General features: G+C 43.1%; 1 protein-coding gene across 10 annotated transcripts in view; it reads left to right on the forward strand.

Moving 5' to 3' along the window:
- The window catches only part of atp11a (ATPase phospholipid transporting 11A), a 204,229-nt gene that overhangs the window by 140,140 nt on the left and 38,974 nt on the right, over positions 1–25,115 (forward strand). For 8 of the 10 annotated variants that reach the window (XM_080182682.1, XM_080182686.1, XM_080182687.1 and 5 more), the window contains exons 23-26: positions 6,307–6,366; positions 8,023–8,150; positions 18,668–18,803; positions 19,165–19,188. In XM_080182682.1, coding sequence (XP_080038808.1) covers positions 6,307–6,366; positions 8,023–8,150; positions 18,668–18,803; positions 19,165–19,188 — 348 coding nt within the window. The remainder of the gene's footprint in view (positions 1–6,306; positions 6,367–8,022; positions 8,151–18,667; positions 18,804–19,164; positions 19,189–25,115) is intronic. The other 2 variants (XM_080182692.1, XM_080182683.1) reach the window with 1 other exon arrangement.

Raw genomic sequence — 25,115 nt, forward strand, 5'->3', positions numbered from 1 at the left:
GGAGTCCAGAGGGAGTGGTCACAGCCTAAGGATATGGGGTAAACCATTTAGGACTGAGATGAGGAGACATTTCTTCACCCAGAGAGTCGTGAGACTGAGGAATTCTCTACCACAGTAAACAAATGAAGCCAAACTTTGTAGTTTTCAAGAAGGATTGGATATAGTCTTGGACCAAAGGGATCAAAAGATATGGGGGAAAGCAGGAACAGGTTACTGAGTTGGATGATCTGCTATGATCATATTGAAAGACAGAGGAGGCCTGAAAGGCAGAGTGGCCTACTCCTATTTTTTTTGTTTCTGTGTTCTTCTATGTTTTCTTCATATGGCAGTACTATCATTCTTGGGATTATCCTAGTAAATTTCCTCTGTACTATAGCCAATGATGATTTTTTAAAAATAAAGTATGCAATATTCTAAATGTGGCCTAACTAGTACAGTTGTACAGTTGCAGCAGCACCTCTTTCTTTTTATACTCCAGCCCCCATTGAAATAAAAGCCAGCATTCTACTTCCCTTTCCTATTACCTTTTGCACCTGTACGGAAGCTTTCTGGATAAGTCCCTTTGAGCTGCAACTTTCTGCAGTTTCTCCGCATTTAGATAATAAGCCACCTTCTCATTCTTACTATCAAAATGAATAATTTCACACTTTCCCACGTTAAATTCAATTGCCAATTTTCTGCCCACTCACTTAATGTATCAATATGAGAGGCATAGACAGGGTGGAGCAACATAGACATGGTGGATAGTCAGAGGCTTTTTCCCAAGATGTGTCAATTACAAGGGGGCACAGGTTCAAGGTGAGAGGGGGAAAGTTTAAGGGAGATGTGCGGGGGAGGTTTTTCATGCAGAGAATAGTGGGTGCCTGGAATGCACTGCCAGAGGAGATGATGGAAGCAGGCACATTAGCAATATTTAAGAGGCATCTGGATGGGTACATGAATGATGTGGAGATGCTGGTGTTGGACTGGGGTAAACACAGTAAGAAGTCTCACAACACTAGGTTAAAGTCCAACAGGTTTATTTGGTAACAAATGCCACGAGTTTTCGGAGTGCTGCTCCTTCTCAGGTGAGTGGGAGTTCTGTGTGACGAAGGAGCAGCGCTCCGAAAGCTAGTGGCGTTTGCCACCAAATAAACCTGTTGGACTTTAACCTGGTGTTGTGAGACTTCTTACTGGGTACATGAATAGGGAATACAGGGATACTGACTGTGTAAGGGCAGAGTTTTTTTTAGTTTAGCCAGGGCATCATGATCGGCACAGGCTTGGAGGGCCAAAGGCCCTGTTCCTGTACTGTACCTTGCTTTGTTTTTGTAATATCTCTCTGTAAGCTATTTATATCCTCCTTACAGCCTGCCTTCCCTCCCACTTTTGTATCATCCGCAAATTTGGCCACAGTACACTCTCTATCTTTCTCCATTTCATTAATATATATTGTGAAGAACTGCGGTCCCAGAACTGATCTCTGCAACCAGAGAAAGACCCTCTTAACCCTAACCCTAACCCCAAGGCACCACAAGGGGCAACAAGGGTTGGACATGAGCCGAATGAAAAGAGACAGAACATGAAGAAAAGGAGACATCCTAAACATAACCTGCTACTTTCTGTTAGGAACATTATTATCAAATTCTATCATCTGTTGGTGTCTCAGTCGATTGAAGCAAGTTAGAAATGTTCACTGAGCAACTAGGTCACAGCTTCCAGTCATACTAGAAACAGACTTGTATCAAATAACTTGAAACGCCTGGGCAATATAAGAAATATGGGTTTGTGCTTCATGTACATATGATAACGATCATTGTAGTCTTCAGAAAATGAGGGAGATGCATCTGAATGTACTAAGATGGTTTGTTTTGATACCCTATTTACTGACAACTATTCTATCTCAGTTTCTTTTTAAGATACTTTCTAATTTAGAAAGAAGTAGAAAGAGTAGACATCCAAAGAGACTTGGGTACCCAGGTACATAGACCATTAAAATGGTAGGTATAGAAAATAAGCAGATGGACTGCTGGTTTTCGGGGATTAAAATACAAGGGGTAGAAGTTATGCTTTAGCTGTACAAAACCCTGGTTAGATCACGTCTGCAGTACTATGTTCACACTTCAGGAAGGATATATTGACCTTGGAGGGAGTGAGCACAAGTTCACCACAATAATAACTGGACTTCAAGGCTTAAATTATGAGGAGAGAGAACATAAACTAGAGTTGTATCCCTAGGACCAGGATTTTAAAATTCCTCCCATGATGGGATATCCCTGTCCCACTAAACTAAATGGAGATTTAAATGGCTCACTGCATCCACCAGACTGACTCACAGCACAACAGGGCTGTAAAATCCTGGCCTTGGAGCTTAAAAGGTAAGGAATGGAGCTTAAAAGGTAAGGGGAGATCTCATTGAGACGTATAAGATGATGAATGGGATGGATAGGATAGAGGTGGAGAGGCTCTTCCAGCTCAGAAAGGACAGTAGGACTAGAGGGCACAGCCTCAAGATAAAGGGGGGGCGGTTTAGAACGGAGTTGAGGAGGAACTTCTTCACTCAATGGGTGGTGAATCTCTGGAATTCTCTGCCCGTTGAAGTGGTGGAGGCTGCCTCGCTAAATATATTTAAGACGCGGGTTGATGGGTTTTTGATAAGAGAGGGGATTAAGGGTTATGGGGAGAGGGCGGGAAGGTGGAACTGAGACACGACAGATCAGCCATGATCTTATTGAATGGCGGGGCAGGCTCGAAGGGCTAGATGGCCAACTCCTGCTCCTATTTCTTATGTTCTTATTTGATCAAAGTTTTAAGGTAAACTAATAGAGCAGATAGAAAGAAACTGTTACTGTTAGCTGGGGAGCCTAGGAACAGAGGATATTATCAGAAATTTAGAGCAAGATCTTTCATTAATGAAATTAGGAAACATTCTACATACATGGGGTTGTAGAAATGTGAAACTGTTCCACAAGCAGTCATTGATACAAGATTGATTGTAAAATTTAAATCTCACTTACAGATTTTTGTTATCCAAATGAATTGAAGGATGGGGGTAAATGGTTGTATATGGATTGAGGTCAGAGATTTTATTAAATGGTGAAAGAGGTTAAATGATCAACTAGAATCATAGAATTGTACAGCGCAGAAGGAGGCCATTTGGCCTATCATATCTGCACCAGCTCCCAAAGAGCTACCAAGCTGGTTCCATTCTACAGCCCTATCTCGTAGCTCTCTGAACTCCTGCTCCTATGTTTCTAAGTTTCTTATATACAATATATAGAAAAATATACATATGTAAGGCCAGTCAGTATAATTTCAATAATGGGGAAACTTTGTGAAATGATAATACAGGACAGAATTAAAAACCGAACACATCCAAAAAATGCACCATTTTTGAATCTCATCGCCCGTTAGTGCAGGAAGTCTAGTAATTTGTCTGCATTGTTTATCTTGCAACTTTTATTGGGAATGTATCAAAAACAAACTTATTACAGGTACCCAATATTTATTATTCAGTGATACATCTTTCTTTTCTAACCATTTTATTCACTTTAAACTATAGCTAACCTTTGCTTAGGTTATTGTAATGTCATCTTTTTATGTGGTATCCAAAATAAAATTATCCCGGAAGGTTTTGGATAAAGGGTACTTGACCTGTACTCGCTTGGACAAATGCAATTAAGATATGGCAGCACAGATTTATTAGGGGCAAATTGTGTTTAACTAACTTGGTGGATTTGATCAGGTACAGAAAGCTGATGAGGGTAATGCTGTTGATGTGGTGTACATGGACTACAGAAAGCATTTGACAAAATTCCACACAATATACTTGTGAGCAAAAACTGGACCTCATGGAATAAAAATTACAGTTGCAACATTAATAGGAAATTGACTGAATGACAGGAAACAGAATAAAAGCAAATTTCTATGGATGCTGGAATCTGAAGCAAAAATAAAAAATGTTGGAAAATCTAAGCAAGTCTGACAGCATTTGTGGAGAAAGAACAGAGTTAATGTTTCAAGGATAACAAAACAGAAATTAGTGGTTAATGGATGTCTTAAAGACTGGAGTTCTCCAAGGGTCAATGTTAAGAACCCCTGTTCTCCCTGATATAAATGAATGATCTACCTCTTGTTGTACAGAGCACAATTTCAAAATTTGCAGATGCTACAAAACTTAGAAGTATTCTGAATTGTTTGGAGGATAGTATAGAACTTTGAAAGGACATAGATTGGTGAAATAGGCAGGGAAGTGGCAGATGAAATTTAATGCAGACAAGTGTGAAGTGATACGTTTTGGTAGGAGGTATTTGGAGAGACAATACAAAATAAAAAGTATAATTCTAAAAAGGATAGCAGGGATACCTGGATGTATTTGTGTATAAGTTGCTGAAGATGGTAGGACAGGTTGAGCGTATGGTTAATAAATTATACAGAATTCTAAGCTTTTAGTAATAGAGGTATAGAGTATCAAAACAAGAAATTAAGTTCAACCAGTACAGAACACTGGTTGGGCCTCAACTGGAGTATTACATCTAGTTCTGGGTCCTACACTTTAGGATGGATATGAAGATATTAGAGGGGGTGCAGAAAAGATTCAAGAAAATCATCCCTGAGTTAACGAACTTCAGATAAGTAAAAAAAACTTTGAGATGTTGGCACTGTTCTCCTTGGAGGAGAGAAGATTGACGAGAATTTCATACGGCATTCATTAGGGGCTTGAACAAAGTAGAAGAGGAAGAACTATCCCTATTGGTGGAAGTGTCAAAAATAAGAGGGCGCAGATTTAAGGTAATTGGCAAAGAAGCAATGGTGACATGAGGAAACGCCTTTCCATGCAGCCAGTGGTTAGGATCTGAAATGCACTGTCTCAAAGCGTCGTGAAGATAGGTTCAATCATAGAATTCGAGATGGAATGGACAGATATTGGAAATATGAGGAAGCAACACTCTCTTTGACTTGTGGCCATGACATCGTTGTCAAATCCCTGAGTTTCTACATATTTCTGGCTTTCTATTTCGCTCCGCCTGCTCCACCCCCTTTTAAAACAGTATAAAGCCCATCATATTTCTCCCATCCCTCTATATCTGAAGAAGGGTCATTCAGACTTGAGACATTGGGCCTGATTTTACTATCAAGTTGCGCCCATTTTCAGGCGTGAAAACTTGGTAAAGTTGGATGTGATGAGAGTAGCACGATCCGGACTGTCTCTGTGCCAGTTGCCCCTTTACCAAGTGCCTAAAGTGGCCACGATTGGGACCGTGCCCGAAACAGGCGCAACAGCAATTTAAATGCATTTACATGCGTCTAAATTGAGTTAATGGGCGTCCAACCCAAACTTACCGGCACTTTCCCCTTTACCACCACGCTCGCCTGTCCAGATTTGGCACAAAACAGACATGGTCTGCAAAGGTCTGATTCAGGCACTCCAGCTTCTGAGGAGGTAAGTTCAGAGCTTCTGGCAAAACTCTGACTCAGATTGGTGGTGGTGGTGGGGGTGGAGGGGCAGTCAGATTGCTCTTTGGTGGAGCAGGGGAGAGGCAGGTCAGATGATTCTCTGGTGGGGAGACGAAGGTGAGTCAGATGGCTCTCTAGTGGTGGGAGCAAGAGAGGCGGGTCAGATTGCTCTCTGATAGAGGGGGAGGAGGGAGACGGGTCAGATGGCTCTCTGGTGAGGAGGGGAGTGGGCGGGGGGGGGGGAATCGCTACCACTCTGCGTACAATCGATGGAGGGGAAGAGGTGCAGAGGGCCACCATCGATCTGGGTAGTGGGGGAATAAGGGGGATAGTTACGTTATGTGGGTGGGGCAATGTCTGTGGGGGCCGGGGGAGGCATTTTCTGGCCCAGGAGCCATGTGGCAGGGGAGCTTTTTTTTTACTGCACGTGCGCAGTTGAAGGCTCCGATTGGAGCTACAGTGTTTCAGGTGCGATAAGCCCCGCCCACAGGCTTCTGCAGCGCAATTCGGAATTGCTGATATTTTTTGAGGCAGGGTGTGTAAGAGGACATCTGAGAATGGGTCTAAAAGTCGGATCTGAACACTCCCAGTTTCAGCACTTAGAACCAAAATGGTAAAATCAGGCCCATTAACTCTGTTTCTCTGTCCACAGATGCTGCCAGACCTACTGAGTTGTTCCAGCATTTTCTATTTTTATTTGAATTTAAGAGAGAATTGGATTGTTATCTGAGGAATGTTGAGGGCCCCCTTTAACTCAACACAGACACGATGGGCCAAATACCTCCCTCTGTTTTGTAAACATTCTGTTATTTTGCAATTATTTCATTATAGTATTTGAATTATTAATCACATATTTGTCTTGTTTTCCAGAATGTTTGCTTCATATTCCCTCAGTTTTTGTATCAGTTCTTTTGTGGATTTTCTCAACAGGTTAGTGTTCTGTTCCATAAATCTCTTTTGTACCGTCACATCACCCTGTTGCTGGTGAAGTAAAATATTGCAGTGAATGTAACTGATCACACGGGACACAAACACAATTAGAATCTGTGTTGATCAGAAAAGAAGTTGTTACTAATGAGCACAGGTGCGTCAGTGACTTTATGTGTTTTAAATTGTGAGAATTGCACTTTGCAAGACTGGTGTAAGATTTGTAACAAATCAGTGATAATTTGCAGCAATGTGTTAACTGTTTGTGGCCCTATAACAGGTTGTTGTTACTCACACAAAGAATTACGGTTGGATGTGTTGTTGGGACAGTTGCTGAGTTCCTTGAAGGTGGCGGTACAGGTGGAGGAGGTGACGAAGAAGGCCTATGGTTTGCTTGCCTTTATAGGGAGGGGTATAGAATATAAAAGTTGGTGTCTAATGTTGCAGTTGTATAGAACGTTGGTTCGCCCGCATTTGGAGTACTGCATCCAGTTCTGGTTGCCTTACTACCAGAAGGACGTGGAGACCCTGGAGAGAGTGCAGAGGAGGTTTACCAGGATGTTGCCTGGTATGGAAGGACTGAGCTACGAGAAATGATTGGGCAAATTGGGGCTGTTCTCCTTAGAAAGGCGGAGGATGAGGGGAGATCTAATAGAGGTGTATAAGATTATGAAGGGTATAGATAAAGTGAACGGTGGTAAGCTTTTTCCTAGGTTGGATACAATAATTACGAGGGGCCACGGGCTTAGGGTGAGGGGGGCGAGGTATAACTCAGATGTTAGAGGGAGGTTTTTCACACAGAGGGTGGTGCGGGCCAAGAATGCACTGCCAAGTAGGGTGGTGGAGACAGGCACACTGGGGTTGTTTAAGACTTACTTAGACAAGCACATGAGCGGACTAGAGATGGAGGGATATAGGAGACTTTTTCTAAATAAAGATCAGGAGCTTTGGGACGTCCCTGGGAATCAATTGATTCCTATGGACCTTCCAACATATTTCATGGCTCACTTACTTTATTTCTGTGCTTCTGGGGATTCCGTAAATGTCTGTCTAAGTTTTGCATGTTTATTGATGTCTTTTCTTTTACTTCACAGGTGATTCGGTCCACCTTGCTGACCAACAAGGGGCATACACACGGTGGGCTGTGCGAGGGCTGCTCTTGGATGTTGCTTCGAGAGTTGCCTAGTGCTTCACGTCGTTAGTGTATGCTTAAACTGGACCATCTGACGGGAAACATGACAGCTCAGTGACTATCACTGTTTGCTGTGCAGACACATGGATTTCGGCCAGTGTCTGTAGGAGTTTGCACATTCTCCCCGTGATTGCGTGGGTTTTCTCCAGGTTTCCTCCCACATCCCAAAAAAACGTGCTCTTAGGCTGATTGGTGTAACAAGTTGTCCCTAAATTAGTCTTCCCTCAATCTTCCCCAGTAGGTGTAGACAAAGGTCATGGGGAGAGGAGGGCACTCATAACATTAAAATGGCGGCGCGGGCTCGTTGGGCCGAAGGGCCTGTTTCCCGTGCTGTGTTGTTCTTTGTTCTTTGTTCTTTGTTCTTTAAAGCTTCTATCCTTCCCCAATCCCGGAGTCTGAAATCCTGGTCGGCTTTATATTAACATTTGCAAGGCATGCAAACTAATGAAGGGTTTCTTCCTTTACAGCCATTGTATGATACTGCATACCTTACATTGTACAACATCAGCTTCACTTCTCTTCCCATCCTGTTGTACAGCCTTTTAGAACAGCATGTCAGCACTGATGTACTGAAAAGAAACCCAGCATTATACAGGTGAGCTTAGTGACTATAAATATATCAAGCACATTGCAATTACTATAATGTTCTTTTAATGGAACATTACTATGGTAGCTTGGCCCCTTTAACGGGCATTGCCAAAGGGTCACGTGATCTGGCCGGACCTCATGGAGTATCGAGGCAGGAAGCTGAGCCAATTAAATGCAAGGGCACATACCCCAGATCTGGAGAGGATCAGCAGTTGAAAATAGGAAGAAATAATGTTCAGTTGCACAGTTATTCTGTCTGACCCTGTTGTAATTATACTTAATTGTTTATTGGCAATAGAGCCTTTTGTTCTTTAGCCTCATTGAGTCGCGCTCTGTTTATTATAATTACTGAGTGAATTCAGCAACTACTGGGAAAAAGCATGCTGGAAGTGGTACAGTCCTTCAAGTACAGCTCCACACCAGAGGCACATGACTGATCTTTAATCTGATGCATTGAATTCTTAAAGGAGGTGTTGAGTTTACAGATGAGTTGATTCTCAAGTGAAGTTATCCATCAAAAATTGAAAGGCAGCTCACTGGTGAAGTGAGAATATGAACTGAATGAATTGTAGGTTAGATAGCTCACAAAGATATTGAAGTGTAAATTTCTTTTGGTGAAGGGTCCTCATCTTGAGCATCACATTCAATGTTCAATTATTCGGATCTCCTCGAAAGGATTATGTTCAACTCTGTGAACCAGATCACTGTCTTCTGACTTTCCTAGCAAGAGCAAAACTCAGACCTTTTCCACTTGCTATTTGAAGCAACATCGAGAAAGATGGCTATAACTGTAGAGGGATAAGATTAAACATTCAAAAATAATCTATTTTAAAAAGTTAATGGAGCAAAATGGGACCTAGTGTTAAGTAGCCTCTTCCCAAAATCCCAAATGAGATTGGTGAGAAGATGAGTACATGTGATTGAATGGGATTGAGGCCGAAGGGCCTGTTTGTGCTGTAGTGTTCTATGTTCTATAATGGCATAATTTCGCAGAATAAAGAACAAAGAAAATTACAGCATAGGAACAGGCACTTTGGCCCTCAAAGCCTGCACTGACCATGCTGCCCGACTGAACTAAAACCCCCTACCCTTCCAGAGAGCATATCCATTTATTCCCATCCTAGTCATGTTTTTGTCAAGACATAAGAACATAAGAAATAGGAAATAGGAGCAGGAGTAGGCCATCTAGCCCTTCGAGCCTGCCCCGCCATTCAATAAGATCATGGCTGATCTGTCATGGCTCAGTTCCACATTCCCGCCCTCTCCCCATAACCCTTAATCCCCTCTCTTACAAAAACCCATCAACCCGCGTCTTAAAAATATTTAGCGAGGCAGCCTCCACCACTTCAACGGGCAGAGAATTCCAGAGATTCACCACCCTTTGAGTGAAGAAGTTCCTCCTCAACTCCGTTCTAAACCGCCCCCCCTTTATCTTGAGGCTGTGCCCCCTAGTCCTACTGTCCTTTCTGAGCGGGAAGAGTCTCTCCACCTCTATCCTATCCATCCCATTCATCATCTTATACGTCTCAATGAGATCTCCCCTCATTCTTCTAAACTCTAACGAGTACAAGCCTAGTTTATTCAGCCTCTCCTCATAGCTCAACCCCCTCAACTCCGGTATCAGCCTAGTAAACCTCCTCTGCACTCCCTCCAAGGCCAAAATATCTTTGCGCAGGTGTGGCGCCCAAAACTGCACACAGTACTCCAGCTGCGGCCTCACCAATGCCCTATACAGCTGCAGCAAGACCTCCCTACTTTTATATTCAATCCCCCTCGCTATGAAGGCCAGCATCCCATTTGCCTTCCTGACCACCTGCTGCACCTGCAAGCTGGGTTTTTGCGACTCATGCACAAGGACCCCGAGGTCCCTCTGCACCGTCGCCTGCTGCAGTTTTTCGCCACGTAAGTAATAATCCTTCCTACCATTATTCCTACCAAAGTGGACCACCTCACACTTGCCAACATTAAATTCCATTTGCCATTTCCTGGCCCATTCGCCCAGCCTATCTAGATCCTTCTGCAGACTCTCCACACCCTCCGCACAATTTGCCGTTCCACCAATCTTGGTGTCATCAGCAAATTTCGACACCCTACACTCGGTTCCCTCCTCCAGATCATCTATATAAATGGTAAATAGCTGAGGCCCCAGCACCGACCCCTGGGGCACTCCACTAGTCACCATCCGCCAATCCGAATAGCACCCATTGACCCCCACTCTCTGCCTCCTATTTGACAACCAATCCTCTATCCACACTAACACCCTACCGCCAACTCCATGTCCCTCGACCTTCTGCAATAACCTCTTGTGAGGTACTTTGTCAAACGCCTTCTGAAAATCTAGAAAGACCACATCCACCGGCTCTCCTCTATCCACTGCCCTAGACACATCCTCATAGAACTCCAGCAAATTTGTCAGACACGACTTCCCTTTAATGAAACCCCTTAAAACTCAGTATCGTATCTACATCCACTATCTCCTGTGGAAAGAGGAGCTCTGCTAAAGCACTAAGGGATCATGAATGAAACACCACTTGGATAGGGATCTGTCAGGCAATTGTAAGTCAGTTGTCTTCCCTCAATTGGACTATTACACATTTGTCCACATTATACTCCATTTACCAGATTTTTGCCGCTCAATTAACCTATCATAGAAATCACAGAAACCCTACAATACAGAAAGAGGCCCTTTGGCCCATCGAGTCTGCTCCGACCACAATCCCACCCAGGCCCTACCCCCCAATCCATACATATTTTACCCACTAATTCTCTCTAACCTATGCATCTATGGTCAATTTAGCGTGGCCAATCAACCTAACTTGCACATCTATGTCCCTTTGTAGCCTCCCTATGAACTCTTCACTAATTACTTTCCTGTGTGTCATCACAACCATACTTTCAGTCCCTTCATCTAAGTCATTTATATAAATTGTAAAAAGTTGAGTCTCCAGCACTGATTCACCACTTATTACATCCTGTCACCCCAGAAAAAGATCAGTGTATGCCAACCCTGTTTCCTGTTAGCAAGCCAATCTTCAATATGTTACCCCAACACCACGAGATTTTATTTTCCATAATAACTTTTGATATGGCACCTTATCAACTGGCTTCTGGAAATCAAAATACAGTATATCCACTTCCCCTTCATCCACAGAACATATGATCTTTTCAAAGGCTTCTAATATTTTCCCAATGACAGATGTTAGGCTAACTGGCCTACCTTACGTTGTACAACATCAGCTTCACCTCTCTTCCCATCCTGTTGTACAGCCTTATAGAACAGCATGTTAGCATCGATGTACTGAAAAGAAACCCAACATTGTACAGGTGAGCTTAGTGACTGTAAGCATATTAGGCACATTGCAATTGTCTATAATGTTTTTTTAATGGAACATTACTATGGTATCATGGCCCCTTTAAGGGGCATTGCCGAAGGGCCACATGATCAGGCTGGATCCCGTGGAGTATCAAGACAGGAAGCTGAGCCAATTGACTGCAAGGGCACATATCCCAGATCTGGGGAGAATCAGCAGTTGCAGCCAGGAAGAAATAATGTTCAGTCACAGAGTTATTCTGTCTCCACTTTTGAATAAAGGAATTACATTTGCTATCTTCCATCTATTGAAACGTTGCCTTAACCAAGAGAATTCTGGAATAATAAAACCCATACATCAACTGTCTCAGGGACCACTCGTTCACGACTTTGAGGTGAAGTCCACCCGGAGATGAGGATGCATCAGCCATGGGCCCAATAATTTGCTCAATACCACTTCCCTGATAATTATAATTTTCTAGAGCTCTCAATTCACTTTAGCCACCTCATTTTCAGACCCCCACAATTTCCCATTTAAGTTTAGAATACTAGTCTTGGATGCACCCTTCTCTTAAACTGAATGTAAAATTCATTCACATTATGATCTCCGCTACCCAGGGTACCTTCATTCTGAGGTTATCTATTAATCCAACTCATTACACACTATCAGGTCTAGTATAGTCTGCCCTTTGTTTGGCACCAGAATGTGTTCTGTGGAACTATCCTGAAAACATTTTGTGTGTTCCACTTCTGTGCTACCTTTGCCCATCTGATTTTTCAAATTGATATGCAGAATACCCGTGATTATTGCAGTATCTTTCTGACATCATCTCTTCTTTTATAGTGATTTTATTTCTTCTTCGATATCTGCCTTAGAACATAAGAACATAAGAAATAGGAGCAGGAGTAGGCCATCTAGCCCTTCGAGCCTGCCCCGCCATTCAATAAGATCATGGCTGATCTGAAGTGGATCAGTTCCACTTTCCCGCTTTCTCCCCATAACCCTTAATTCCCTTGTCTGTCAAAAACCTATCTACCCGTGTCTTAAATATATTTAGCAAGGTAGCCTCCACCACTTCAACGGGCAGAGAATTCCAGAGATTCACCACCCTTTGAGTGAAGAAGTTCCTCCTCAACTCCGATCTAAACTGCACCCCCCCCTTATCTTGAGGCTGTGCCCTCTAGCCCTGCTTTCTTTTCTAAGTGGGAAGAATCTCTCTACCTCTACCCTATCCATCCCCTTCATTATCTTATACGACTCTATAAGATCCCCCCTTCATCCTTCTAAACTCCAACGAGTACAGACCCAGTCTACTTAGTCTCTCTTCATAGTCCAACCTCCTCATCTCCGGTATCAGCCTAGTGAACCTCCTCTGCACTCCCTCCAGGGCCAATATATCCTTCCGCAAGTGCGGCGACCAAAACTGCACACAGTACTCCAGTTGCGGCCTCACTAGTACCCTGTACAGTTGCAGCAAGACCTCCCTGCTTTTATATTCTATCCCCCTCGCTATAAAGACCAACATTCCATTCACCTTCTTGATCACCTGCTGCACCTGCAGACTGGGTTTTTGCGACTCATGCACAAGGACCCCCAGGTCCCTCTGCACCGTAGCATGCTGCAGCTTTTCGCCCTTTAAATAGTAATCCCTCCTACTATTATTTCTGCCAAAGTGGATAACCTCACACTTGCTAACATTATACTCCATCTGCCAGGTCCTCGCCCACTCGCTCAGCCTATCCAGATCCCTCTGCAGACTTTCCACACCCTCCGCGCAATTTGCTTTTCCACTCATCTTCGTGTCATCAGCAAATTTCGTCATCCACACTCAGCCCCCTCCTCCAGATCATCTATATAAATGGTAAATAGCTGAGGCCCCAGCACGCATCATTTATTTGCTTGTTTATAGCCCGCCCCACCTCTAAGTTATTATTTGGGGGCCTATAGACCACACCCACCAGCGTCTTCCTCCCCTTACTATTCCTTATCTCCACCCACAACGATTCCACATTCTGCTCTTTGGAGCCTGTATCTTCCCTTACTACCGCCCTGGTATTATCCGTAATCAACAGAACTACCCCACCCCCTTTTTCCTCCCATCTATCCTTCCTAAACACTTGATGCCCTTGGACATTCATCTCCCAGTCCCTGTCACCCTGCAACCACATTTCTGTAATGGCCACCAGATCATATCCATTTGTGCTGATCTGCAGCATCAGCTCATTCACTTTGTTCCGAATGCTTCGTGCATTCAGGTAAGGTGTCTTTATACCAGCCTTTATCTGGACCTTATTTGAAGGAACGCTACTAACCTTTCTCATGCCCCCTACTCCCTTTATTATTGGGACATTCTCAACATTTTCCTGCACCCATACCCTCTCTTTTACTTTAAATATTTAAATTTCTCCCACCCCTGCACCCTCCCCCCCTTCTAATTAGTTTAAAGCCCTATCTACAGTCCTAGTTATACGATTTGCCAGGACTCTAGTCCCAGCACAGTTCAGACGAAGACCATCCCATCTGAACAGGTCCCATCTGCCTCATTACTGGTGCCAATGCCCCATAAATTCAAACCCATTCCTCCTACACCAATCCCTGAGCCACCCATTCATCTCGTTAATCCTATTTACCCTACGCTGATCTGTGTGTGGTTCAGGTAGTAATCCATAGATAACCACCTTGTCGGTTCTGCTTTTTAATTTGATTCCCAGCTTCGCATACTCCAGTATGTATGTAGTATGTAGTTACAATTAGAGAGCCTGTATACCATTCCCACAAGTGACTTCTTGCCTTTATCGTATCTCATCTTGACCCAAACTGCTTCTACGTTTTAGTTTCTTGAACTTGGTCATCCCCCTGTAATGTGCCAATGACATCATTGATTAACAGAGCCAACCCTCCACCTGTCTTAACCTCCTGTCCTTCCTAAATGTTACAGATTCCAATTTTATCAGTACTGCTGTCAGTGCCCTATGATCTGGAACCCACTTCTCCCACAACAGTCCTTGAACCACACGTTTATTTCTCTAATTTTATTTGTCCTACGCCAATTTGTACGTGGCTCAGATATTAATCCAGAAATTATTACATTTGAGGTTTTGCTTTTTAATTTGGTGCCTAGCTCCTCATACTGACTATGCAGAACCTCCTTCGTCATCCTGCCTGTGTTATTTGTATCCAGATGAACCATGACAACTGGATTCCACTCCTCCCAATGCATGTTCTTCTCCAGCCCTGAGCAGATGTCCTGAGTTCTGGCATCAGGCTGGCAAACATAGTAAGAAGTCTCACAGCACCAGGCTAAAGTCAAACAGGTTTATTTGGTAGTAAAAGCCACTAGCTTTCAGGGTTTGCCCCTTTGTCAGGTGAGTCAAGCTGGCAACACAGCCATCTAGACTTTCACTCCTTGCTACAGAGAACAGTGTCAAACCCATTCACCATACCGTCCTCAACTACTATTATATTCTTATGTGCTTTCCCCCATTTGAATCCTGTACCATAGTGCCATGATAAGTAAGTTCATCCACCCTGCAGACACCACTCTCACCCAAACAAGCTGAAAGCATCTCACATCTGTTGAACAATTGCAGTGGTTGACACTTCTGCACTCCTGCCTTCGGGTCCCCTTACCTCCCTCAGCTGCAATCACACCCTCCTGTCCCTGACCACTTTACAAACCTGAAAATCTTATCCTAAATGATGTGACCACTTCCTAAACAAAATATCCAAGTAACTCTCACCCTCTCTGACATGTTGCAGTGTCCGCAGCTCAATGTCCCTGAACTGAAGCTCCTCAAGTCACAGATACTTACTGCAAACACGCTTTCCCTGGATAACACTGATAGAAATGAGCTGCACATACTGCAGCCTTGACACGTTACCTGTCTTGCGTACTTAAGAGCTTTAATTACTTCTAAATTGAATTATTTAGTTTCTTTTAGATATTTATTAATCTTATCTCAAAATCTTTAAACCTCCACTTTTTTGGATAATCGTCAGATAATGACCAACATCTCACTTTCTCCCTATACTAGAGCAGAAACCAATTGAGGGACAAGGTAAGAAAAAGCAAAGGGGTACTTCTCTCTCCTCCTCACTGAACTTCCTCTTCTTGTTAAACTTCTACGTTCTGGAGTCGCACTTAGTTTCCATAGGCTGACAATGGATGATAAGTGAACGTAGACTGAGGGTTTACACTGGAAGAATGAAGGGGGAATTTAGAAGAAATGTTTTTGGAACAGGGGATGTTTTATCACAAGAGGCAAAGCAGAGGATGTTTAAATTCAAAGTTAGTAAGTATTTTAGAAGAGCAACAGGAAAATGGAATGGAATAGATAACTCCAGCTGAAGAGTTAGCAATCAATGCAGGATAAACGGTCCGAATGGAATCTTTGAAAGTTCTGATACTATACCCGATGGTTAGATCTTTCTATCTAACTAATACTAATTCATAGACTGTAGAAAGTGTCCCAAAACAATATTTGGGTTTTTTCTAATTTGGCTAAGATGCATTTGTATTGCTAAAAACAGACACCCAAAAATAAAAAAAAAAATTTTTAAATGAACTTATGTTAAATGGAAGCTTATACATCCAAATTTTTTCAACTCTGTCCTTCCACATGCACCAGGTGAGATATAACAAAGCCAAGGAATTGTAGAACAATTGTGTAACAAAATATGTTGTTCATTATTTTTTATTTTGAGAGCTGGAAGTACTGTGGGAAGCTAGGCCTGACCTAATGACCTGGTTTTTATGCTTTCAAAAAATACAGTATATTTTATCTAGACAATTAGGTCACATAATAAATGTTACAGTAGAGTAGTGGCTATTATTCTAGCCTAGGAGCTAGAGATTGTGTTAAGATCCTGCTGAGACAAATTGTGAAATGGAATTCAATAAATCTGATAACTCTTAAGCTCGCACCTGAAGGACAATGACCATGAAAGCAGCCAGTTTTTGTAACACCCATCTGGAACCTTCCCTCTTAACCTGACCTGACTGACTCTTCAGTCTCAAAGAACAAAGAAAATTACAACACAGAAAAAGGCCCTTCAGCCCTCAAAGCCTGCACTGACCATGCTGTCCAACTGAACTAAAATCCCCTACCCTTTCAGGGACCATACCCATCTATTCCCATCCAATTCATGTATTTGTCCAGACACCCCTTAAAACTCACTATTGTATCTGCTTCCACTACCTCTTCTGGCAGCGAGTCCCAGCACCCACCACCCTCGTACATCTCCTTTAAACCTTGCCCCTCATACCTTAAAACTATGCCCCCTAGTAATTGATTCTTCCACCCTGGGAAAAAGCTCCTGATTACCCACTCTGTCCATGCCCCTCATAATCTTGTAGACTTCTATCAGGTGGCTGCTCAACCTCAGTTGTTCCAGTGAGAACAAACCCAGTTTCTTCAACTTCTCCTCATTGTTAATGCCTTCCATACCAGGCAACATCCTTGTAAATCTTTTCTGTGCCCTCTCCAAAGCTTCCACTTGCTTATAGTAGTGTGGTGACCAGAATTGAACATTATATTCCAAGTGCGGCCTAACTAAGGTTCTATAGAGCTGCAAACGACTTGCCAATTTTTAAACTCAGTACTCCGGCCGATGAAGGCAAGCATGCCATATGCCTTATTGACAACCTTCTCCTCCTGTGATGCCACTTTCATTGACCTGTGTACCCATACATCCAGATCCCTTTGCTTATCAGTACTCTTAAGGATTCTGCCATTTACTGTATATTTCCTATCTGTATTAGACCTTCCAAAATGTGTCACTTCACATTTGTCTGGAATAAACTCCATCTACCATCTCTCCGCCCAAGCTTCCAACTGATCTATATCCTGTTGCATCCCCTGATGATCCTCATCGCTATCTGCAAATCCACCAACCTTTGTGTTGTTTGCAAACTCACTAATCCTGATAGAGGTTTATAAAATGTTGAGAGGTATAGATAGGATGGATTCTCGGAAGCTATTTCCCAGGGCTGAAATGGTCGCTACGAGAAGACACAGGTTTAAGGTGCTGGGGAGCAGGTACAGAGGAGATGTCGGGGTAAGTTCTTCCACTCAGAAGGTGGTGAATGAGTGGAATCGGCAGCTGTTGGTGGTGGTAGAGGCAAACTTGCTGGGGTCTTTTAAGAGACTTCTGGATGAGTACATGGGATTTAATGAGATTGAGGGTTATAGATAGGCCTGGTAGGTATGGATATGATCAGCGCAACTTGTGAGCCAAAGAGCCTGTTTGTGCTGTAGTGTTCTATGTTCTAATCAAACCAGTTATATTTTTAAGAACATAAGAACATAAGAAATAGGAGCAGGAGTAGGCCATCTAGCCCTTCGAGCCTGCCCCGCCATTCAATAAGATCATGGCTGATCTGTCGTGGCTCAGTTCCACTTTCCCGCCCTCTCCCCATAACCCTTAATCCCCTCTCTTATCAAGAACCCATCAACCAGCTTCTTAAAAATATTTAGCGAGGCAGCCTCCACCACTTCAACAGGCAGAGAATTCCAGAGATTCACTACCCTTTGAGTGAAGAAGTTCCTCCTCAACTCCGTTCTAAACCGCCTCCCCTTTATCTTGAGGCTGTGCCCCCTAGTCCTACTGTCTTTTTTGAGCGGGAAGAGTCTCTCCACCCCTATCCTATCCATCCCATTCATCGTCTTATATATATTGTTTATTTCATGTATTCCAATGACTTTTAATATCCTTAACAAGCTACTCAGTTGTTCAAAAGAATAAATGCACCAGAGCCAGCATGGTGGCACAGTGGTTAACACTGTTGCCTCACAGCACCAGCACCCGAGTTAGTTTCTGACCTCGGGTTACTGTCTGTGTGGCGTTTGCGTGTTCTCCCCATTTCCTCTGGGTGCTCCGGTTTCCTCCCACAGTCCAAAGATATGCAGGTTAGATGGATTGGCCATCCTAAATTGACCCTAGTGTCAGGAGGATTAGTGGAGTCAATGAGGCTTATGGGAATAGGGCCTGGGTGGGATCGTGGTCGGTACAGACTCGATTGGCCGAATGGCATCCTTCTGCATTGTAGGGATTGTGTGATTCTACCAGTTACACTGATAAACCAAGAAGTTCAAGTTCTGTAAAATGAAGGGAACTGCTGAAATCAAAAGGAAGAATTTATCAGAAATGTTGAGTTGAGTTGAATTTTCTGAGCAAACAAAATGATTTTAATGCTTTTCTTCTCAACTACCAGGGACATTGCCAAAAATTCCTTGTTGTGTTGGAAATTATTCCTTTACTGGACATTCCTGGGAGTATTTGATGCTGTGGTATTTTTCTTTGGTGCTTACTTTCTTTTTGACAATTCAACCATGACCACCAATGGGCAGGTTAGTGTTCCCCTTCAAATATCTAGGAATAAGTTATCTAGCTCAAATGATCCACAATTCTTATCTACTGATGCTTTTATTGTAGAAATTTATCTCTAATATTTTACATAGGTCATTCACTGACACTTCAGTTTTAAAATTTATTCTATTGCATGGCTACTCAGACATTTTTATACTTGTCCGAGGAAAATATAATTTATTCAAACCATTACCTGCTCTCTTTTTTGCTCTGTTAGTCATTTAGGAATATTATAGTTGTGGATTTTAATTTGCTTAAACAACTCTGCTTTTTTTTTGCCCTGTTTGTTCATTTTCTGTCTCTTTTTTTGCTTTTGCCTTTTGCTTCTTTTTCTAACACCAGCTAATGAGAGCCAACTCAAACATGGTAAGATATCTCTCTCTTTCTTTCACTTTGTCTATCTCGTTTTTGGACATAATACGTTGGATACTTCTTGACTGTTGTGATTAGCTCTGATTAAACCCTGTTCTTCAAAGTTTTTGTGCATTTGTTAGTGGTTGTAATCTCATTTTTGGCGTAAATATTGAATTTTCTCCTCTAAAAATGCAGAGTCCAATTAAGTAGACTACCCAATCTGATATAGAATTACTCTCCAGTCATTTCTGGGGACAGAGCAAACAGAAACATTGGGTAGTGAAAATGGTGAAGAAAAATTTCAAATCAACATTAATCCCACGGCAATGTGACATTACAATTATAGTGGTGTGCAATTATAGTTACTCAGCAGTGTCTGATTGCAACACCATAGTTCAATACAATAAACATTAGACATTTTATTCCATATATGTGCGAAAATTTAATATTTTCTGTGCCTTTCCTGCCTGGCTACTTTAACAAGACCCTTGATTTTATGTGGTCAATGCATGCCTCACTCTATTAGGATCCTCCTAAGTAAAATGCCAGTATGCACCTATGATGTTATTAAGATTCTGCTCAGTAGTAGCTGCCAAAGAAGATATGCAGGCCTAAATGGGGGGTGGGGTGAAGAGATTGATAGAACTCTTTGGGGACAGTGTGTGTAAAAGGCATTCAGATATTTGATCAGCCATGAACTTATTGAATGACGGACAGGCTCAATGGACTGAATGATCTACTCATGTTCCTATGTAGAAGCAGAGGGAGCTCTGTGTACACATGCATAAATCATTGAAGGTGGCAGGACAGGGTTGAGAGCACGATTAATACAGCATACAGCATACAGCATCCTAGGCTTTATTAATAGGAACAGAGAGCACAACATCTAGGAAGTTATGATAACTTTGTATAAAGCACTGTATTGAACCTTGATTAGAGTATTGCATCTGGTTAAATTCAGTAGGGTAATTTGATTAAGTGGATTCAAAATTGCCTCACTTGTAGAAAACAGGAGGTGATGACAGAAGACTGCTTTAGTGACTGGCAGCCAGTGTGCTGTAGTGTACCACAATTGATGACTGTGGGAGGTTAGTAAGTTTGGGGATGACACAAAGATTGGCCGGGTGGTTAACAGTGAGGTGGAGTGTCTTGGGCTACAAGGAGATGTAGCTGGAATGGTCAAATGGGCAGATAAGTGGCAGGTGGAATTTAACCCTGAGAAGTGTGAGGTGATATACTTTGGCAAGAGTAATTTGACAAGGAAGTACTCAGTGAATGGCAGGACACTGGGAAGTTCTTTGGAACAAAGGGACCTTGGCATGTTTGTCCACAGATCTCTGAAGGTTGAAAGACATATGGGACACTTGCCTTTATCAATCGAGACATAGATTACAAAAGCAGGGAAGCCATATTGCGGTTGTGTAGAACTTTGATGAGGCCACAGCTGGAGTACTGTGTGCAGTTCTGGTCGTCACATTATAGGAAGGATGTGATTGCAGTGGAGGGGTTGCAGAGGAGATTCATCAGGATGCTGCCTGGGATGGAACATTTAAGTTATAGAACATAGAACACTACAGCACAAACAGGCCCTTCGGCCCACGAGTTGCGCCGATCACATCAACACCTACCAATCTATAGACCTATCTATAACCCCCAATCCCATTAAATCCCATATACTCATCCAGGAGTCTTTTAAAAGACCCCAGCGAGTTCGCCTCCACCACCACTGACAGCAGCCAATTCCATTCACTCACCACCCTCTGAGTGAAAAACTTACCCCTAACATCACTTCTGTACTTGCCTCCCCGCACCTTCAATCTGTGTCCTCTCGTAGCGACCATTTCAACCCGGGGAAATAGCCTCTGAGAATCCACCCTATCTATACCTCTCAACATTTTATAAACCTCTATCAGGTCGCTTCTCAACCTTTGTCTCTCCAGGGAAAAGAGTCCCAGCTCCCTCAACCTAACTTCATAAGGCATGCCTCCCAGTCCAGGCAACATCCTTGTAAATCTCCTCTGTACCCTTTCAATAGCTTCTACGTCCTTCCTATAGTGAGGCGACCAGAACTGCGCACAGTACTCCAAATGAGGCCTGACAAGGGTATTATAAAGTTGCAGCATTACCTCCCGACTCCTAAACTCAATCCCTCGATTAATGAAGGCCAGTACACCATACGCCTTCTTGACGACATCCTCCACCTGCGAGGCCGATTTAAGAGTCCTGTGGACCCGGACCCCAAGATCCTTCTGCTCTTCAACACTACTAAGACTCCTGCCCTTGATAGTGTACTCGTTCATCCCATTGGTTCTGCCAAAATGGATGACTACACATTTATCCGCGTTGAAGTCCATCTGCCACTTCTGCGCCCAGTCCTGCATCCTATTTATGTCCTGCTGCAACTTTTGACATCCTTCCAGACCATCCACAACACCACCGACCTTCGTGTCATCAGCGAACTTACTTACCCATCCCTCCACTTCCTCATCTAGGTCATTTATGAAAATGACAAACAGCAAGGGTCCTAGAACAGATCCCTGGGGCACTCCACTGGTGACTGACCTCCATGCCGAAAAAGACCCATCCACAACCACTCTCTGCCTTCTGCAGGCAAGCCAGTTCTGGATCCACAAGGCCAAAGGCCCTTGGATCCCATGCCCCCTCACCTTCTCAAGAAGTCTTGCATGGGGGACCTTATCAAACGCCTTGCTGAAGTCCATGTACACCACGTCCACTGCACTTCCTTCGTCAATGTGTTCAGTCACATTTTTGAAGAACTCAACTAGGCTCGTAAGGCACGACCTGCCCTTGACAAAACCTGTGTCTATGAAGAGAGGTTAGGTAGACTTGGCTTGTTTGCTCTGGAGCAGAGAAGACTGAGGGGGGACCTGATTGAGGTGTACATTATTATGAGGGACATGGACAGAGTGAATAAGGAGCAGCTGTTCCCCTTTGTTGAAGGGTCAGTCATACAGGGACATATGTTCAAGGTGAGGGGCAGGAGGTTTGGGGAGATGTGAGGAACATTTTTTTACCCAAAGGGAAGTGATGGCCTGGAATGTGCTGCCTGGGAGGGTGTTGGAGGCAGCATAGAACATAGAACATTACAGCGCAGTACAGGGCCTTCGGCCCTCGATGTTGCACCGACCAGTGGAACCAATCTAATGACCCTCTAACCTAAACTATTCCAATATTATCCATATGCCTATCCACTGACCATTTGAATGCCCTTAAAGTTGGCGAGTCCGCAACTGCTGCAGGCAGGGCATTCCACGCCCTTACTACCCTCTGAGTAAAGAACCTACCTCTGACATCCATCCTATAATTACCACCCCTCAGTTTAAAACTATGTCCCCTTGTGTTAGCCATCACCATCCGAGGAAAAAGGCTCTCACTGTCCACCCTATCTAATGTGGAGATGCTGGCATTGGACTGGGGTAAACACAGTAAGAAGTCTGACAACACCAGGTTTAAGCCCAACCGATTTATTTGATAGTAAACTCACAATCTTTCGAGGTTAAACTCTTCGTCAGGTGAATGGAGAGTTCTAGCCTCAGACAGAGCATATAAAGCACAGGCAGTGTACAGATTACTGATTAGAATGCGAACCTTTACACCTAACCTGCTATTCAAGTCTTAAAGTGGCCGACAAACCTACTAACCTTGAATAGCAGGTTAGGTGTAAAGATTCGCATTCTAATCAGTAATCTGTACACTGGCTGTGCTTTATATGCTCTGTCTGAGGCCAGAACTCTCCATTCACCTGACGAAGAGTTTAACCTCAAAAGCTTGTGAGTTTACTATCAAATAAATCGGTTGGACTTAAACCTGGTGTTGTCAGACTTTTTACTGTGTTCACCCTATCTAACTTTCTGATCATCTTGTATGCCTCAATTAGGTCACCTCTTAACCTTCTTCTCTCTAACGAAAATAACCTCAAGTCCCTCAGCCTTTCCTCATAAGACCTTCCCACCATACCAGTCAACGTCCTGGTAAACCTCCTCTGCACCCTTTCCAATGCTTCCACATCCTTCTTGTAATGCGGCAACCAGAAATGTACGCAACACTCCAAGTGCGGCCTCACCAGAGTTTTGTACAGTTGCAACATGATCTCACGGCTCCGAAATTCAATCCCTCTACCAATAAAAGCAAACACACCGTATGCCTTCTTAACAACCTTACCAACCTGGGTGCCAGCTTTCAGGGATCTATGCGCATGTACGCCGAGATCTCTCTGCTCGTTGACACTACTAAGAGTCCTTCCATTAGCCCTATATTCTGTACTCCTGTTACTCTTACCAAAGTGAATCACCTCACACTTTTCCGCATTAAACTCCATTTGCCACCTCTCAGCCCAGCTCTGCAGCTTATCTATGTCCCTCTGCAAACTGTAACATCCATCCTCACTGTCTACAACTCCTTCGACTTTGGTGTCGACAGCAAATTTACTAATCCATCCTTCTACACCCTCATCTAGGTAATTTATAAAAATGACAAACAGCAGTGGCCCCAAAACAGATCCCCGAGCTACACCACTTGTAACTGAACTCCAGGTTGAATATTTCCCATCAACCACCACCCTCTGTCTTCTATCAGCTAGCCAATTCCTGATCCAAACTGCTAAATCACCCTCAATCCCATGCATCTGCATTTTCTGCAGTAGTTTACCATGGGGAACCTTATCAAACGCTTTGCTAAAATCCATATACACCACGTCAACTGCCTTACCCTTATCCACCTCTTTGGTCACCTTTTCAAAAAGCTCGATAAGGTTTGTGAGGCACGACCTACCCTTCACAAAACCGTGTTCACTATCCCTAATCAATTTATTTCTCTCTAGATGATTATAAATCCTATCCCTTATAATTCTTTCCAAATTTTTTAAAGGATGCCTCACATCCTTTAAAAAATATCTGGATTAGCGCTTGATACATCGTAACATTCAGGGCTATGAACCAAGTGCGGGCAGATGGGATTAGGTGAGAATTCTATGTCTCTAATGTGTCAGTGCAGGCCAGATAGGCCGAAGGGCCGCTTCAGCGCCCTGTGATCCTATGATTCTATCATTCTGGGTATTAAACATTTGGAAGGATGTGAAAGATTAAGATGCAGATGAGAACTTTCAGTTACAGAGATAGATTGGAAAAGTTAGAATAGCACTCCCTAGAGAATAAAAGGTTGAAAGGAGATATAATTTAAATAATTTAATAAAATCATGAAGAATCTGAACAGAGTACACAGGGATAAACTGTTCCCAGGGGTGGAAGGATCATGATCCAGAAGGCATGCATTTAAGGTAATTGGCAAAAGAAATAATGGTGAGTTGAGGAAAAATTGCTTCATGCAACAAGTGGCTAGGATCTGGTTTGTGATGTCTGAAGCACAGTGGAAGGTTAGTCAATTCAGGCCTTTAAAAGGAAATTGGATCATTATCAGAAAATGAAAGATTTGCAGGACTACCCGGGAAAAAGCAGGGGAGTGGAATTAGTGAATTGCTGCTTCCGAAGCCCAGCCTATCATAACGGGCTGAATAGACTCCTTCTTTGCTGTAATCTTTGTATGACTCTGTGAGCTGTCTCTATATATCCACCTCAGGTGACCAACAGAATCTGAATGGTGCCCAAAAGTTAGTATAGACTTGGCCTTAAGTTGATGCTGTCAGTTTAGTTTTACGGCAACTTAATTCCCCACCCAATCAAGACCATTTCCAAGTTACAATCACCATGCACAGCTGGTTAACGCTTATTACTATGTTAAAGATGAAACCAAATATTTGGCTTTATTATCCAAGTACATGGGCTACATTGAAACAGTTCGTTAGTTTAGAATGTATCAGGAGTGGGAATGTTGCACTTCCATTTATAACTATTGCACATAAGGATACAATAAGAAAACCCATCTGTTTTCTGATGTTTTCTAAATCTGTAAAACTTTATCTT

The sequence above is a fragment of the Carcharhinus amblyrhynchos genome, unplaced genomic scaffold (assembly GCF_965287045.1).
Source record: "Carcharhinus amblyrhynchos unplaced genomic scaffold, sCarAmb.v2.hapA scaffold_80, whole genome shotgun sequence".
Classification (NCBI taxonomy): Eukaryota; Metazoa; Chordata; class Chondrichthyes; order Carcharhiniformes; family Carcharhinidae; genus Carcharhinus; species Carcharhinus amblyrhynchos.